Raw genomic sequence first — 19514 nt, forward strand, 5'->3', positions numbered from 1 at the left:
CTAGCATCCTGAAAGATGGGTTAGAATATGGGCAAAATGAGATATGGAGACCATTTAAGAACTGTCTCAGTAGTCTAGGTCACTGGTGATATCACTGGAATAAAAGTAGGAAGTAGATGGTTTTTAAATCTAACTTTTGTGTTGGTGCTTAAAGCATGAGGGAGTGGTCCCCTATGAGAAGAGGCTGCAAAAGGCATTCAGAATAGACTCTGAACACATTATGTTTGGGGAGTTTGGTAAGATTTATATGAATAGATATGAGAAAGGAGTAAATTGGAACTCTACTGAGAAAAGCTTTATGTGCTAGTCTAATCTGTTGAGGTAACTGTGCTGAAAGTACTATTCAGTGCTCACATCCTTTCTTAAACTATCCACTTTACAGCATTGTCATTAATCCTCATTGACCATTGTTAATAGGAATCAGAAAGCATAGCATATGCAGCAAAATGCCCAAGAAGTGAGCTGTATCTGTGTTAATGATACACTCCATTTAAAACTCTTTCCTAAGAAGAAAAAAAAGTAAACCTTGTGCATGTAATGATTCTGTATACATGTGTGTTAGTAACTGTTTTCTATATGCAGTTAAGAAAATAATTTACTGCATTTCAAAATCTTCTCAGGGAGTATGAGTAGTTTTCTCTTTTTAATCTTTCTATTCATCTAGATTTAATAAGAAACCAAAGAGAGGAATACAGTACCTCCAAGAACAAGGGATGCTTGGCACCACACCTGAAGACATAGCTCAGTTCTTACATCAAGAAGAAAGACTAGACTCTGTAAGAATACCATTTCATTTCATTCCAACCCTTTCTGCAATTGATATGCATATTAAAACAGTTAACTTGTAGCTTCAGTCTAGAGCTTGTGTAACCAGGTAGTCAAAACTTGTGGTTCTTAGGATTCTCTGCTTTGTAAATGGTTATTTGAAAAATTGAACAAACATGCCGTTGAACATATTTCTATCCTTTGTTTTTACATTAGACTCAGGTGGGTGAGTTCCTGGGAGATAATGATAAATTCAATAAAGAAGTTATGTATGCATATGTGGACCAACATGACTTTTCAGGAAAAGACTTTGTTTCAGCCCTTCGTCTATTTCTGGAAGGATTTCGTCTTCCAGGGGAAGCTCAAAAAATTGATCGATTAATGGAAAAATTTGCTGCAAGATACTTAGAATGCAACCAAGGGTAAATAAGATTTGTATACTTATTGATGGTCAGTTATATCCATGGTAGCCAAACCCCTTCCTTAAGACAGTTTATATTGTCTGCTGTTTGGCAGTGTTAATACAGATTCATCTATAATTGTAATACATGATAGAACATTAGTCCTGAGGGAGAATATTAAAAATGGTGTTTGAAATGACTTGTTTATATGAAACAAAGCTTATAATGTGATACATTTATTTTTTTCAGACAAACCCTTTTTGCTAGTGCAGATACTGCTTATGTTTTGGCCTACTCAATTATCATGTTGACTACAGACCTTCACAGTCCACAGGTATGTTTTCTTCTACATCAATTTTCACAGTAAGTAGTGAGAATTAAATGTATTCTTTTGAATCTGTTAAGTACTAGTTGAAATTTATTATGTTGCTAAACTAACTGATAGAATTAAAATGGTATCCATTTGGTATTAATTCTAGTAAAATTTATAAGAATTTGTAAAGTATTTGTCAGTCTAATGATTGAAAGTTATACAAAGGTTAAAACAAATTTTAACCCAAAGGATATTTTAGGTCTTTTGAATATTGATTACATAGAAACTACTATACGTAATTTGTCTTTTTAAAAGGATAAAGTTTGAACAGCAGTGGGATTAGTATTAAGAGATTATATAGTATAGCATAGAATATATAATACTATTAGAATTGCACCATTCCCCACAGTTTCCAATGGCCAGTCTTGGTGTAGGCATGCATACACAGACACAGGCACACACACACACAATGATGTTATCATATCTCAGTTATATATAATTTCCTTTGTCTTCAGTATGTGCCTCTGAGAGAGACACACTTTAAGCATAATCACAACCATTTCAACTAAAGCATTCAACAAACATCTTAACTATAGGTGTGCAGGGACCATGCTTAATTTCTTAGGGCTATTAAAGGACTATCACCTGATTTCTGACACCTGCTTTAAAATGTTGCTTTTGAAGTCTGCAGTACTTTTTAAAGCTTGACTTCTAAAAAACAGTACCAATTTTGATATCATTTACTAAAAATGCCTCTATAAGTTATTTATAAGAATCTCTTATCTATTAGCTGGGTGTGCACATCTTCAATCCCAGCACTCAAGAGGCAGAACCAGGTGGATCTCATGAGTTCAAAGCCATCCTGGTCTACGGAACCCAGGCAGGGCTACAAAGTGAGACCTTAATTTAAGCATAGGTGAATAAAATTCAAGGGTAGTGAGTTCCATACAAGATTTCAAGAGAAGAAAAGTAGAATTGGTTTTACATTGCTTCCAGAATCCCACCATGGTAGCAGTGTGCACAATGCCAAAACATTTTCCATATTAACTATTACATGATTTTAATCTTCCTTTACTACAAATTGTGATCATTCTGACTTCTTTTTTCTGTTTTTCTTTCTTGGGTGGGGGGTACAGTGAACTTTATAGCTAGTATTCAAGAGAGTAGGGCTCCCAAAGTCCCTCCTGTTACTCTGGGGGTCTGGGATCGACACTGTGAGGGAGATGCTCAGGGGTTGAGTTGGACAGGGGCTGCTCAGCAGCTGAGGCCTCTCTCTTGCTCTAGTACCCTTGCTGCTCTTACTTGTGTATCCTTGCTGGGGGTGGATAGTCCAGGGCGGGCTTCTTAGTCCGTGGAGGCCATGAGGTCCACCACCCTGTTGCTGTAGCCAAATTTATTATAATACCAGGAAATGAGCTTTATAAAGTTGTCATTGAGAGCAGTGCCAGCCTCAGCATCAAAGGTGGAAGAGTGGGAGTCACTGTTGAAGTCGCAGAAGACATCCTGGTCCTCAGTGTAGCCCAGGATGCCCTTTAGTGGACTCTCAGATGCCTGATTCACCACCTTCTTGATGTCTTCATACTTGGCAGCTTTCTCCAGGTGGCATGTCAGATCCACAACAGACACATTGTCGGTAGGAACAGTATAAGGATGCCCGTGTGCTTCCGGTTCAACTCTGGAATGACCTTGTCCACAGCCTTGGCAGCACCAGGGATAATGTTCTAGGCAGCCCCACAGCTATTATGCCACAGCTTCCCAGAGGGGCCATCCACAGTCTTCTCGGTAGTAGTGATGGCATAGACTGTGATCATGAGTCCTTCCACAATGCCACAAATATCATGGATGTCCTTGGCCAGAGAGGCTAGTACAGGGAACATTGCTGACAATCTTGAATGAGTTGTCATTCTTCTCATGGTTCACACCCATCACAGACATGGGGGATTCAGCAAAGGGGTGGAGATGATGACCCTCTTGGCCCCACCCTTCAAATGGGCCCCAGCCTTCTCCATGGTGGTGAAGACACCAGCAGACTCCACAACATACTCGACATCACTATCACCCCATTTGATGTTGACAGGATCTCCGGAAGATGGAGATGGCCTTCCCATTGATGACAAGCTTCCCATTCTCAGCCTTAACTGTGCCTTTGAACTTGCCATGGGTAGAGTCATACTGGAATATATAGACCATGTAGTTGAGGTCAGTGAAGGGGTCATTGATGGCAACAATGTCCACTTTGCCAGAATCTAAGGCAGCCCTGGCAACCAGGCGTCCAATACAGCTAAATCCATTCGCTCCAGCTTTCACCCATCATATTTCAGAAACAAGGCTGGCGCTGCCCAAAAAGATGCAGCTGTCTCTGGACAGGGAGGAGCAGAGAGACTTTTTTTTTAATAGGCATCTATCTGTCAGAACTTTAGGTAAAGTGGCTTGCTTTTTGTTTTTTTAAAAGCCATGACCTTATAAAATTTTAGAGTTAATGATATTCTTCAGTATTACTGTCTTAATTTACTAATTAAACTTAGAAATTCATATTTTTGCAATTTTACAGGGAAAGCCATTCCTGTTTAACTTTCAGCATAGTAGATTCTACTTGCAGAGTATATGTAAAGCTAAGTCGATATGTTCGCCTGATTTGATCCTATATTATATCATATCATATCATATCATTATGGGCTTTCCCACATGAGATCTGTAAGCCTGTGAAAACCTGCTGCGTTATTGTTCTGTGTGCTTTAATATGCACCTGTAAAAGCCTCCTTACCTTTAGAATTCCACTAATTCTTGATGGCAGGTGGTAGAAATGTGTCTAATTAAATATCTCTTCAGAAATACCTTAAAACAACTGAGTTTTGTCTGTCTGATTTGCTAGCGATAGAGTGTAATATACTTTGCTATGTTAATTCCATGTTTGGCAATGTTGCTACTTCAAATTATCAACTGGTATTCCATTGCTTTATTAAGTTGAACATCCCTGTTGAGGTCTTTTAAATAAGAGAAGACAGTCTAAAAACGATTCATCCAGATCACCTAATATAATGTAGTTGTGACAACTCAGAAAATGTTAGGTAGTTTTAAATAATACTCAACTATTGTTATTTTTCCATCCACTTTTGTTTTGATAATGAAATTCCATTTACAAATTATTCATGTCATTCTGAACTACAGTTTGAATCCTTTGGTGTTTCTACTAGTTTGTGTGGGCCTTTCTAAGACCAGTTAGAAGTCTTGTACATCTTGGGCACAATCAAGTCACTCGTTTATTCTCCCTCCTCCTTCCCTTTTTTGGAGTATTCCTTTTTACAGTATTGTGCTGCTAAAGTGTATGCCAGAATGCATCTTTTGTACATTGCCCTTGTTTTCCACGACTTTCATTTTTATATACGTTTTGTTGAATATTTTTCATTTCTAGACTTCACATTACTTAAAAAGTCTCTTAGACAACTATCCTAATTCTTACAAATGAGTTAAAATTTTTATGTTAATTTTTAGAAGTGACAATGGTTTTTAATATCTAGGTTAAAAACAAAATGACAAAGGAACAGTACATTAAAATGAATCGAGGTATCAATGACAGTAAAGACCTTCCTGAAGAGTATCTATCAGCCATTTATAATGAAATAGCTGGGAAGAAAATATCAATGAAAGAAACAAAAGAGCTAACAATCCCTACAAAATCAACTAAGCAGAGTAAGTACAGAGTAATCAAGTCTGACTACTCACGGGGAGGTGTGTTGTATGGTTGAGTTTGTTCTGTTTCTACACTGGTTGTTTTAAGACTGGCTCTCCTATGTTTCTAAAGCTGACCTGGAACTTTCCTGAAAAGGGGGTTGGGGAAGGTGTGTGCTTAAGAGTATTTTGTTTTGTTTGCTTTTTTCCCTCAGAAGTTACAAGAATCTTGCTGCTCTTCAAGAACACCTGGGTTTGGCTCCGATCACCCACATAAGTGCTCACAACCTTTTTTTGTTTTGGGTTTTTTTGTTTTTGATTTTTAAAGACAAGGTTTCTTTGTGTAACAACCCTAGCTCCCTAACTGTCCTGGAACTAGCTCTTCTTGTAGACCAGGCTGGCCTCAAACTCACTGAGATCTGCCTGCGTCTGCCTTCCAAGTGCTGGGATTAAAGGCTTGCACCACCACCATGTAGAAACTCACAACCGTCTGTAACTCCGGTTCCAGGGGATCTGACTGTCTCTTCTGGTTCCCTCTGGTACTAGGCATTCGTGTGGTACACAGACATAAAAAGACTCTGCTTTCTCATTATCTATAAGCAACATGATTCTGCCTGTCTTCTTTTAACCGTTACATATAAATGGAAGCTGGGTATGGATGTGACTAGAAGAGGTGGGAAAGTGTTAGTGTTGAGACTGAGTATGATGCTATTGACTCCACTATACTAGGAGCCAGCTGTGGACCCAGCACTATTCTAGATGTTACATATACATTTAGACAGTAATGATTAATTAGAGCTTAGATATGACTACAGGATGGACATTCCTGGGCCTAATGGCTCTAGAATATAACTCCTTTGGAAAGAAGATTCTTGCCTTTCTAAGCACTTGTACTTGAAGTAAAATCTCAATTTGAACATATTGTTGTTAGTAAATTTTTTTTTTTTTTTTTTTTTTTTTTTTTTTTTTTTTTTTTTTTTTTTTTTTTTTTTTTTTTGAGACAGGGTTTCTCTGTGTAACAGTTCTGGCTGTCCTGGAACTCACTTTGTAGACCATCCCGGCCTTGAACTCACTGAGATCCACCTGCTTCTGCTTCCCAAGTACTGGGATTAAAGGTGTGTGCCAACACTGCAGTAGCAAAATATTTTTAACATGAAGCAAGTGATAAGGATTATAGGATAAATCTGTTCTGAAAATTTAGAATTTTAAGAGTCCAGGGCATTAGGCAGATAATGTCACTGGAGTATAATTGGCCTTATCTCTTATCCCTTTTAATATTCAGAAAGAATTTTACTAAGGTCTTTCTACTTCATAGACAAGGAAACTCAAGCCTAGACAGATTAGAAAAATAATTAGAATTAGTCTTTCTTTAGTAGTCATATCTAATTTAAATAATCTTAACCACCTCTGCTTTCTCTCATCATGTCTACTTTTAACATTTATCTATGTGTGAAAATAGAGAAGAAAGAATTATGTTGCTTGTGGAAAGAAAAAAAAATTTGAAGTCTGACTTTATAATGCAAAAACTTTTTTTCAAGGACAACTACCTGTAAAATCTAAGAGATCAAATGGAAAAGACAGATACTGAGCTAGATATGGTTGAGTCTTCGTCTACTCCAGTATCGAATAAAACTTAACCAATATATCCATCCAATGGTGCTACTTCAGCTTTCCTTCTAGCATTGCCTTCAACTTTACACTTAAGCAAATGCCTATTTTCTGATTTGATCTCATTTTGCCCAGATCATAGCACCCCCACACCATATATTTTCCCTGTCACTCACTTGACATCAGTGAGAACCCTGGTGTGGATAGAAGGTGTGGTGTGCTGGGAATGCTGTAATTACTTAGGAGGGCCAGGGCAGTGCTTTTTATGTTGCTGACTGGGGACAATGCCACTGTGTTTACCTCTCTTCTGCTTCCTGCCTCATGTTTGGTTCCTTTCCTTGATACTTGAATTTTGAGTGTTGTACTCTGAGATTTTCACAGGTTTTCACTTACTCCTATTAGTCCAGTATTCCACCATCCCCAAGGTGCACTTTACCCTTTAAAGTGAAAATTCAAAGGGAAATTTATCTCAGTGTGATAGCACTTGGCTAGCATGCACAGGACCCTTAGCATGACTGTCAATCAATAAATAGGTAAATTGAGTGGTTCTGTTGGCATTTAGTATATTTACATTGTTGTAAATCCATCACCTTTGGCTAAGACTAACCATTTCGTTACTCCAAAATAAAACTTACGCATCCATAAGTTGTTATTAGAGTTCCCTCTGCTTTTGCCCTGGCAAATACCAGTCTTCTCTGTCTTTCTGGATTTACCTGTTTCAGATGTTGCACGTACTTAGCATCAAACAATATGTGATCATTTCTGTCTGGCTTCTTAGGAATATTATCAATTAATGTTAATTACTGGCATTTACTTTAAAAGTGTCATCTTAAGTGCTTTCTATTTTTTAAATGGTAATATTTCTTATTTCAGATGTAGCCAGTGAAAAACAAAGACGACTTCTGTATAACTTAGAAATGGAACAGATGGCCAAGACAGCTAAAGCACTCATGGAAGCAGTGAGCCATGTTCAGGCACCTTTTACAAGTGCAACACACTTGGAGCATGTGAGGCCTATGTTTAAGGTTAGAATTACTAATAACTTTGCTCTAATATATATGTGTATGTAATTTGCTTAGCATATTTTTTAAATATAGTAATAGAGCCTATTTGACATAGAAGATGTCCCTGGTTGTTTAGAACTTAATTAATATGAATTATCTCTTTATTAAAGAAAGTGAAAGATGGTGTGCAGTGATTGGTAGGAATATAATTTCAGAAATTAGAAATAGAAAGCTTTGGAGAGTGGTCATTAATCCTTGGCTTTTTTTTTTCAGTTATAAATGATTTATTCCTAAATCTTCAGTCTTCTTTCCAGTTTCAAAGTGATCCTGAGGCTTAGACTCTCATCAGCACTTATATCCCAGGAGTTAGGGTTCTGAGTAGAACTAGAGCCATAGTGTACATTAAGAAACAAGTGGGAATGTCTGCCCTGGAATGTGGTTGAAGAAAACTAACTTTTCCCTCTCCCAGAAGCTATCAATTGTGAATAGCTTCATGACAAGGGGTCGGACTTCATGGTCACTATTCTTCCACTGTGCTGTGATTTTGTCTGGCTTGAGTTTGTTCAGATTTTTTGTGTGCTGTCACAGTCTGTAATTCATATGTGCATCTGCACTTTTGTATCTAGAAAACACCGTTTCCTTGAAGTCATCCACCACTTCTGGCTCTTTCTGCCCCCTCTTCCACATAGATCCCTGATGTTGTGGGGAGGGAGCTGTCATATAGGCATTCCATTTAAAACTGAGCATTTCAAAGTCTCTTTTACACTCTGCATGATGTCCAGTTGTGGATTGTTAACTGCAAGAAGAAGCTTCTCTGTTGAAGGCTGAGTGATGCACTTATGTATGGATCTAGCAATATGTCATCAGGAGTCACTTTGTTGCTATGTTCATTTAGCAGAGAAAATGGTAGGTGTCCCTGAAGGCCCATGACCTATCAGAATTTTCAGAGTTATGTGGATTTCTGTTTGTTGTCTATGCTAAGTAAGTGCTCTACCATTGAGCTACCTTTCCAAGTCTCACCAATTATCTCAGATCAGCCTTGAACTCACAGTCCTGACTCCGCCTCTGTAGTGCTCAGATTATAGATGTGGACCAGGGTCTGCTGAGTATAAATTCAAACAATACTCCCTTCCAAAATGTAATGAATAGTTTATTAAATATTTTAAAATATTGTCCAACTAGGAATCAAATATTGCTTCTTAATATAAGTACTTAATAGTAAAAGTAAGGCTGAATGGTGTTTGCTGAACAGGCTTTGAAAAAAGTAGGATCACTTGTTGCAAGTAGTAAAACAATTCAAAGGATTGTATTGGAACTAACAAATCTGGTTTATTGTAAAGGTCAGTGCTTGCAAAGAGAAATGAATTTAAGTCAGTGCTAAAACTATATGAATGTTGCCTATTCCTGTGTCTTCATTATTGTGAATAATTTATACATATTGTTCTTAATAGGCTATTGCTGAATTTATGATCTTTTCCATTTATTTAAGCCCAAGAAACAAGATTTTCTCCTTTCTTTAAGAAAGCTTTCTCACTGTGCCAACAGCCTCAATTATCACTTGATGTGCATGGTATATTTTAAATCTTTAATTTTTCTAGTTGGCTTGGACACCTTTTCTGGCTGCGTTCAGTGTGGGTCTACAAGACTGTGATGATACCGAAGTGGCCTCTCTTTGCCTAGAAGGGATAAGATGTGCAATCAGGATTGCATGCATTTTCAGCATCCAGGTAAAAGAATTTCACCTTTATACCCAGTCTGGAAAACACATGCTGTCAGTATAGTCAAAGCATAGTGTTTTTTTCTGACTTCCTTGAAAACCACCTTCAAATTTGTGATAGAATTTAAATGAGTCGTTTTGAGAAGTTCTGATAGAGCAATTCTGTTTGGTGATTCTGAGCATTGTAAGTATTTATTTTAGATACCTTTTAACTTAAGCCTCAGAATTAGTTATCTTTAAAAGAACCAAGTACCTAACATACTTTCCATGAACACAGTCTTTTCTAGGAGTTTATGGACTTTGAGTGTCTTTTAGCTAGATTCTTTTTTTTCTTAGCCCATTTAGTATTTCATTGTGAATGATATGACTTGGTATATTACAAAATACAGCCTAGCTGTAGAGGAAAAAATAAACAAATTTATAAAGCAGGTTTTTGCTAATATAGTTGAAAAAAATTTTAGAAAATTTATTTTTACTGTATGAATTAATTTGTTGACTACTAAAAATCTCATATTGAATTGGTACATCATTCAGATGTGTCTATGTTTAAGAACTCTATGAACTCTTATTTTAAGATTATAATTTTTTAAATTTGTATGTAATCCATGACATATCTGTTAGAACTTATGAATTAGAAGCTAGTTAGTATGCTGTATTTTCAACCATGTGAATACAATTTTCTCTTTTTTGTAGCTGGAAAGAGATGCCTATGTCCAAGCACTAGCCAGATTTACCTTACTTACAGTGAGCTCTGGTATCACTGAGATGAAACAGAAGAATATTGACACCATAAAAACACTCATCACAGTGGCTCACACGGATGGAAATTATTTAGGAAACTCATGGCATGAGGTAAAAACACTTTTAACTTTACAATTTGATTTATAAAGTGAGTTGATGCTAAATATTCTACCACTAACATGCTTAATTGTGGAAAATAATTTAGTATATTTTAAATAAACAGCTTTTAGTAAAAATTTATAATGTAGTCTGTTTTTAAACCCTAACTGCATGCATTTTAATATTTATACACTTTTTTTTTTCCTTTTGTACTGAAGATCCTGAAGTGCATCAGTCAGTTGGAGCTGGCACAACTTATAGGAACTGGAGTGAAGCCTCGGTACATTTCCGGGACAGTGAGAGGTAGAGAAGGCTCTCTCACTGGGACAAAAGACCAGGCTCCTGATGAATTTGTCGGTCTGGGGCTAGGTGAGAGGTTTTTAAATTATTTTTAGAAAATACCACAGTTTTTTAACATCCAGATTATGTAATTTTTATTGTGACAGTGAAATATAATTAGAGAAATGAGGTAAGTTGCCCATTGCCTAATGTAATAGAGAAAAGGAAGATGATTACTTGGGAAATTAGTCTTTTTCACTTGGTCTGGTTTTACAATATTAAATGCCACTTTCTTTCTAGTGACTATGAGAATGATACACTCAACTCACTTTTTTACATTCCAATCCCAGTTCCCACTACCTCCTATAGTCCCGTTCCCCCCACTCTCCCCTCCACCTACCATCTGCTCCTTGGAGAGGTTAAGGCCTCCCCTAGGAAGTCTACTAAGTCTTTCCCATCATCTCATTGAGGCAGGACCAAGACACCACTCCACCCCCTACACATCTGTGTCTAGGCCGGACAAGGTATCTCTCCATATAGAATGCACTCCACTAAGTCAGTTTGTGCATTAGAGTTAGATCTTGGACCCCCGGCCATTGGCCTCATATATTGTCCTAGTCACACCATTGTCACCTATATTAAGGAAGTCTAGTTTGGTTTTATGCAGCTTCCCCTTTTGTCAGACTTGAGTCAGTGATCTCTCACTAGCTTGGGCCAGCTGATTCTTTGGGTTTCCACATCATGGTCTTGACTGCTTTGTTCATATTATCACTCCTCCCTCACTTCGATTGTACTCCAGGAGCTCGGCCCATTGGTTAGTTGTGAATTTTTGCATCTGCTTCCATCTGTTTCTGAAAGAGGGTTCTAGCTTCTCTGTGGGCTGGGTATGTTTTGCTTTATGTCTGGTATCCACTTATGAGTGAGTACATAATGTATTAGACTTTCTGATTTTGGGTTATCTTACACAGGATGGTTTTTTCTAGTTCTGCCCATTTACCTGTGAATTTTAGGATGTCATTGTTTCTTACCATTGAGTAGTACTCCATTGTGTAAATGTACCACATTTTCTTCATCCATTCTTCAGTTGAGGGGCATCTAGGTTGTTCCCAAGATCTGGCAATTACAAATAATGTTACTATGAACATAGTTGAGCAAAATGTCCTTTGGTGTGAATGTGCCTCCTTTGGGTATATGTCCAACCATGGTATTGCAAGGTCTTGAGGTTGATTGATCCCTAATTTTCTGAGAAATTTCCATACTGGTTTCCACAGCGGCTGTACAATTTTGCATTCCCAACAGCAATGGAGGAGTGTTCCCTTTTCTCCATGTCCTCTCCAGCATAAGCTGCCGTTGGTGTTTTTAATCTTAGCCATTCTGATCCGTGTAAGATGGAATCTCAAAGTGATTTTGATTTGCATTTTTCTGCTATTTCCTTGAGTATCTTTCCACCATTTGAGATTCTTCTGTTGAGAATTCTTTGTTTAGATCTGTACCCCATTTCTAAATTGGATTATTTGGTTGTTTGATGTCTAGTTTCATGAGTTCTTTGTATATTTTGGAGATCAGCCCTCTGTCAGACGTGGGGTTGGTGAAGATCTTTTCTCATTCTGTATGGAGCTGTTTTGTTTTGTTGACTGTGTTCTTTGCTTTATAGAAGCTTCTCAGTTTCAGGAGGTCCCATTTATTAATTGATGCTCTCAATGTCTGTGCTACTGGTGTTTTATTTAGGAAGTGGTCTCCTGTGCCTATGCATTCAAAAATATTTCCCACTTTCTCTTCTGTGACGTTCAGTGTGGATGGATTTATATTAAGTTCTTTGATCCATTTGAACTTGAGTTTTATGCATGGTGATAGATATTGATCTATTTTCATTCTTCTGCATGTTGATAGCCAGTTATACCAACACCATTTGTTGAATATGTTTTCTTTATTCTATTTTATATTTTTAGCTTGAACAAAAATTAGGTGTTCATAAATGTGTGGGTTGATATAGGGGTCTTCCATTTGATTTCCTTGGTCCACCCATCTGTTTTTTATGCCAGTACCAAGCTGTTTTTATTGCTATATCTCTATAGTAGAGCTTGAAGTCAGGGATGGTGATGCCTCTAGATGATCCTTTGTTGTACAGGATTGTGTTTCTTGGTTTTCCATATGAAGTTGAGTATTGTTCTTACAATCAACTCACCTAGGCAAATAACTTAAATGTGTAGGCTGATAGAAAATAATAAATAATTAGGCAACTAGAGAAAGCATTCATACTCAGACATTTTAAAGCCACTATGTAGGTCCACCCAAACTGCTGTCAGGATGGAACCTCTTCCCCAAACTTTCAGAAAAGCTTGGAGTGGCCAATAGTACAAATGAAAATACTAGCAAAAGGAAATGTCAAAAAAAAAAAAAATCAAAGATGATATATTTTCAGTCACGACTGGGAAGAGTTCCACCAAGATGGAAGCCTAGACTTTGACCTTGACTTCTGTACTTACAGGTTTGAGTTCTTCTCTACTTCTTTCATACTAGCTACGATAGTTCTAGATTCCATTTCCATTGCAAGCTAATATGTCATCTAATTGTTGGATTGTCAGGACTCTGTAAGAATATATACACAAATGGACTTAGCCCAATGCCTAGTGCCTTAGAGATTAAGGTGTAGCATCTGACCATCATCCCCACTTCATCTCCACCATCCAGAAGCCAGACTTCAGTAGAGCAGTAAGGAATATGCCAGAGAGCCAGCGTTGTTTATTTTTTAAGGCTTTGTAACACAGTATTTGTTTGTAACAATTTTTGAGAACAATAATCCTGTCTTTATCCTTTATTAATTTTTGTTGTTGTTAGCAGTCCTTAGAAAATCTAAAATGGTTTCATGTTTTAAAATACATCCACAAGGAAAGACAAAGGACTAGGACTATGTTTTGATTTCAGGTTGGATTGAGGAAAAATTAGTCCCTTGTTGGTAGTTCAACTGAAGTAATTTAACAGTGCAGTCTGGCAGTCAGTCTCAAGGGGATACATAGCAGAGTGTCAAGTATAAATAAAGTCTTGCTGCCTCAAATTTGTGATTCTCTTACCTCTACCTCCCAAGATTACAGGGGTGTGCCATCATGTCTTTTTTTACAAACTCTGTGTCATAGTTTTCTTTTGGATGTCCTCTATTCTTCACTCATTTCTGGTTTGTCAGACTTTGATTTCTGACTATGCTTGTGAGAAAACTGCTGTTGACTAGGGCTGGTTTAGCAGAGTCCTCTCTTTGAGCTTGTTGGTTTCAATCCAGCCTCTGTAACAGGTGCTCACCTCTGTCCCCAGTGCTTACATACACAGCAGGTGCTTTGCTGAGTAGGATGCTTTACTTAAAATTGAAGCTGGAAAAGCCTGTACCCATAAGCAGCCAAACCACTTTAAGCTAGTATTTTTCTGTATTAACCAGCATCCGTGCACCAAACATTCTGTGACACCTTAGTCATGTGTTACCACTATAGAGATGGTAGGACCTAGGAGAATGGAGCCTCTTGTTTTACCTTCAGCACAGTTACTGCACATTTCAGCCTGCAGTTGTAACTGCACAGTTACGGGTCTACTTCTCTAGCAGCAGCCTGGCCGCTCAGTCCACAACCCTGTAGGAATTCTGTCCCCAAAGGCTCTGTCGCAGCCTCTAAAGGTAGCTTTAACTAAATCTCTGTCATTCTATTTTTAAATAAGACTCAAAATTCAAAGGCTGGGTGAAAATCTGCTACCTCAGAGAGACTAGATTGCAATTAGCTAGCCTTCCTCCTTGCTAGTGTCTCTGAAGTCTGCTTTGCCAAACCAGAAAAAGCTGCACTGCTCCAAACCCCATTCTGCTACCTGCCCTCTGATATCCTATGATAACTTTCTGTCACCTAATGCAGCCTCTTGACCCAAGGTTAATTTTATTTGGTTAACACAAATGCAAACTTGGAGTTCACAGTGTGTGCGAAGATCCCCCAACAGGAGCCAGTAAGTGAGGTGGACTAAAGTCTCATGCAATAGCCAACTTTATTCAGAATCCCAGACATTTTATACCAGAATGTTAAGAAAGGCCACATGCGTAAAGTTTGCATAAATTCAATCTGTATATAATCACAAGGACAAGCCTCATGTGACAAAACATGTTTTTCTATAGAGACATCTAAAGGATAATTTACACATTTAATTGAATAATAATAGCAAGCAATAATGATTAATCTGAAGTAAACTCAGTCCTATCACTTCACCTGGGAGGAGCACAAAAATACATTCAAAGAACAGTTCTATGTTTTGAAGAAACTGAGGTCACAAGACTCTTGTGTTCTTGGAGTTTTCTCACAAGCGCTCAGAATCTTCCTCATGTGATTCCATTCCTCGACCGTGTTCTAACAGTCACGTTTAATATCTGGGGATTTGAATTTAGGGCCCAAGGATATACTTAAATCCTGCATACTCAAGTTCCTCATATAAAGAGTATATACTAATATATACCCTATATATTATAAAGATATACTAATATCCATATATCCTACTACATCGTTTACATCATCTCTAGAATGCTTATACCAAATAGCAAATTGTATGCAAATAGTTGTAAAATATGAGTAGAAATTAAAAAAAATTTTGTATAAGTGTAGTATAGATAAAAATTTCTCCCAAATATTTTTCTCATTGTTTTTATTTACTTACTTGTTTATTTGTTTTTGTTTTTGTTTTTTGTTTTTCTAAGACAGGGTTGCTCTATGTAGCCCTGGTTGTCCTGGAACTCACTCTGTAGATCAGGCTGGCCTCGAACTCAGAGATCCACCTGACTCTGCCTCCAGGTGCTGGGGTTAATGAGTCTACTTCAGCCATGGAGAAACCATTACATTGTATTAAAATTTAGTTTGTCTGTGTCTTTTTCTTAGTGCAGTTGTGTCTTTGTTGTTCACTTCCTAGCATAGCATTTGAAATCAGTGACTTCGATAAATCTGCTATGTTTGCATTCAAAAGAGAATTTATTATTTGGTCAGTAAGATCAACAGATCCTTGTTAAGTACCTACTTTGGTTTTAATATTGAGTGGGGTAGAAATGTGGGGTAATGTATATAACTTAATTCTTAACTTTCAGGAAAGTTTTAGTCTGGGTTAGAAGGCACTGTTAACATATCTAAAGTAATTGGTTGTGGGCTGTGTGGATAATTGTAATCTGATGAGTAAGATAAATGAGAATAATTGAGTGAAATCCTTTATCGGACACTGACATTGTAACGGTATTATGCCTGACATATATTGGTTAAAATGATAAAAAGGAGTACTTAAATGGCAGGCTGAAGAATTTCTATCCTAAGATAGTAAATAAAAGGAAGGTGATGATTTAGGAGTATTGGTCTTGTGAGAAAATGAAGAGATTGTTTAGAGTGAAGTAAGTCTGGGAACTTTCAGCAATCTAGGCCTGAGACTGTGAGAGCCTAAACTATGTAGGAAGAGAAATACATAGATGTGAAAATCAGATCTAATGATCTCAGTGTATAATAAAAAATAAGTTACATACCTTCTTATTCCAAGAAGGAAGAACAAGGGCACAGTCACAACCAAGTCAAGTAAAACTCAGGGTCTTCTGGGTTCCAAAGGGCTTGCTTGGACAGTCTCTGTAAAGCACCTGCATTTTGTGGGCATAGACTGGCTACACTCCACAGCTGCTGCTGTCCTTGGTGGCCAAGTCTCTGCTGCCTTGGGTCTGCATACACCACTCCTGGGCTCTTTCAGGAACTCTAATCCTGCCACATAACCTGAGCCTCTCTCCATGGCACCTTCAGTCCTAGGGCTTCTATCTCAGCTGAGGTTGCCCCATCACCATTTTGTCCCCCTTACTGCGCTGTGCCCCCTCAGCTGCTCTCCATGTCCTTCATGCCTTTAAAACTGATAACCACCTGAGAGACTCTTACATGTCACCAAGTTCAGTTGCCAGCATAAGATGCAACTTTTGCTCCCTCTGGAAGACGTCTGTGTGCTGACCCTGAGGACACACTCCCAGAAGATTGTACTGCAGTGATGCTGGTGTATTCCTAATGGTCACTGCTTTTCTCAGCTCAGCTGACTTGTATGGACTGTCACCATCTCCAGCTCCAGATGAGACAGATTCTTAATACAAAGTGTCACACACACAGCCCAGTAGTCTGAAAGGGACTTTCAAACTTCCCTCTGAAACTTCACAAGCCAGGCCTCCATCTTCTGTACTGTTTGTTTTCATCATTATTCTTAGTTACCACTGCAGCTCGCTAAAGCTTTAAAACATCAGGGGCTTTTCCTCCCCTGAAACAACATGGCCAGGTCTGTTAAAGGAATTTTCCAATTCTGGTAGCAATTTCTGTCTCTGTTAGGGTTTCTCTTGCTATTATGAAATACCATGACCATAAACAACTTGGAGAGGAAAGGGTTTATTTCATATTACCACTTCCAAGGAAGTCAAGGCAGGAACTCAAGGAACCTGAAGACCCTAACATCATGATGCAGAAACTTATACAGGGCTTCTGCTTACTACTGACTTGATCCCCATAGATTGTTCAGCTTGCTTTCTTATAGCACCCAGGCCTACCAACCCAGAGGTGGCACCGCCCACAGTGAGTTGGGCCATCCCACATAGATCATCAATTGAGAAAATGCACCACAGGCCAGTCTGGTCTGGGCATTTTCTCAGTTGAGGTTCCCTCTTCCCAATGATGATTTTGTGTCAAGCTAGCCAGCACATATACCAAAGATAATCCTAAAGTACGATTTAAAACTATGAGTGTTGTTTTACTGATTCTTATGAATAAAAGAATGTTAAACACAGAAAATCTTGAATAAACCTTTGTTAAGAGGAGGTTGGAGATTAATTGGCAGTATTGTAATGTGACCTACCCGAATCATCTACAGAAGACATCAATGCATTTCTTCAAGATTAAGGAAAAAATTTTCCTAGTACCACTAGTTTTGTGATCTAAATTCATAGTGGTCTTAACTTGTGTGACTGTTGCAAATATGTCTTATAACCATGTCTTATATATTATGTAATATATCTCACTGAGCACCTGTGTCCTGCTTTGTAACTGTCACTGGTGTTACATCACTTCTTTATTAGGAGAATTGTATTTTAGGACACTGAGAACTCTAAGCGCATTCTTTGCTTGAATTGTTTTCTAACTACAATGGTGTGTACTCTCTCTTATGTGTGGCAGTTGGAGGGAATGTGGACTGGAAGCAGATAGCAAGCATTCAGGAGTCTATTGGAGAAACCAGCTCTCAAAGTGTTGTGGTTGCTGTAGATAGGTAAGGTATTCATTTTCTCCCCTTCTGTCTTGAATACTGTCTCAGCTCTATTTTGCTCCTTGTAAAAAGAGCAAAAATATTGTCAAAATAACTTTTAGAAAGTAATATAAGACTGTCTTGTAATATACTGTGATTTAAATGATGAAGTACCTTTGATTTTGGTTTTACAAATGTCAAGTACAGGAAGGATTTTAACTGCATAAAACTGTTACAACTGGTACTGGTAATATTAAATATTATTCTTGATGAAAAAAACCACAAATCTCTCTATAGAAAAGTATTCTTTTTTCAACCCTTGGAAATGAAGGTTAATTTATCTTTCTAGGTAAGTGGTGTAAAACAGCATTTTGGATAAAGTGAATGGGTTTTGCTGGAAATTCTTATATGCTTCTTTGGAAAGACATTTAAGTTTTTTGCATTCTATACATTTCTAGGTATTCCCTTTTTAACTTGTTTTCTAAAAGAAACTGCATACTATGTAACTATAGAATATTACTTTAAAATGCACAGCAAATAGAACCATATTTTTTAGCATTCTTTTTCCAGGTAAATGTTCTCAAAATTGAAACCACATTTTACAACACTGGCATTCAGATTTTTAAAAACTACTTGTGTTTGAAGCTTTCAAAAATGTATCAGTCTTTACGTGATGGTCTTGAGACACAGATTAATTCATTATTTATTTCAGTTCAGATAAAACTGTGGGGGGGAGGGGGCATACCTCTGCATACCTGTGTGGAGGCCAGAGGTAAATTTCAAGTGTCTTCTTCCACCTCCTTCTCACTGGTTGACTTGGAGCTCACCGCTTTGGCTAGTCTAGCTAACAGAGAATTTTCTTTCCACCTCCACTGCTGACATAATAGTTTGCAGCTACACCTGGTTTTTGTTTATGTGGGTGCTGGGGATCTAAACTCAAGTCCTCAAGCCCTTACAGTGAACACTCCATCCATAGTGGCATTTCCCCATTCTCCCAGATAAAATGTTTGCATCAAGTACAAACAACTAGATTTAGCAGTGGCTCTTAAGCATTTTCTCAAACTTCTATCTTAGAAAGAATTCTAGTGTTTGGTGTTTTGTTTGTTTCATTGATTTTTTAAGATTTATTTATTTATTACATCTATACAGTAATCTGACTACATGTATGCATGCAGGCCAGAAGAGGGCACCAGATCACATTATGGATAGTTGTGAGCCACCATGTGGGTGCTGGGGATTAGACTCAGGACCTCTGGAATTATAGCCACTGCTCTTAATCTCTGAACCATCTCTCCAACCTCCCTTGTGGAGATTCTGAAAATCCTGTCTATCATCTTGTATTTAGCATGAAGGTTATGACATACAGGATCTGTGACATGCATGATTTTATGTCATCCTTTTGTCAGCAAGAGCTGAGTGTTTTTAGTGTCCTCAGTTTACAAATAAGAAAACAGAAAAGAAGGGTTTAAAAAAGTTGTTCATCCTCAAACTGGCCAATTTTATATTGATGATTATAGTGTCTGTTTTATTCTTTCATTCATAGATAAATATGGGGAATAGAACAAGCTTGTTGGTCTGTTCTGAGCCCTTCTTCCTCCGTGCAGCTCCAGAGCTGGGTGGTAGCTGCCGTTTTTTTTGCTCCCAGGCTGTCTGCCATGGAATGATAT

The 19514-nt window shown here is 37.8% G+C and overlaps 1 protein-coding gene across 1 annotated transcript in view; it reads left to right on the forward strand.

Annotated features, from left to right (window-relative positions):
• Arfgef1 (ADP ribosylation factor guanine nucleotide exchange factor 1) overlaps nucleotides 1-19514 on the forward strand; it is a 99991-nt gene that overhangs the window by 54921 nt on the left and 25556 nt on the right. The window contains 9 exon segments of the mRNA XM_027398848.2: nucleotides 665-776; nucleotides 982-1187; nucleotides 1416-1500; nucleotides 4998-5169; nucleotides 7630-7781; nucleotides 9359-9487; nucleotides 10171-10329; nucleotides 10536-10686; nucleotides 17781-17871. Of these exon segments, the coding sequence (XP_027254649.1) occupies nucleotides 665-776; nucleotides 982-1187; nucleotides 1416-1500; nucleotides 4998-5169; nucleotides 7630-7781; nucleotides 9359-9487; nucleotides 10171-10329; nucleotides 10536-10686; nucleotides 17781-17871 (1257 nt within the window).

Source organism: Cricetulus griseus, chromosome 2 (assembly GCF_003668045.3).
Source record: "Cricetulus griseus strain 17A/GY chromosome 2, alternate assembly CriGri-PICRH-1.0, whole genome shotgun sequence".
In the NCBI taxonomy this organism is placed as follows: Eukaryota; Metazoa; Chordata; class Mammalia; order Rodentia; family Cricetidae; genus Cricetulus; species Cricetulus griseus.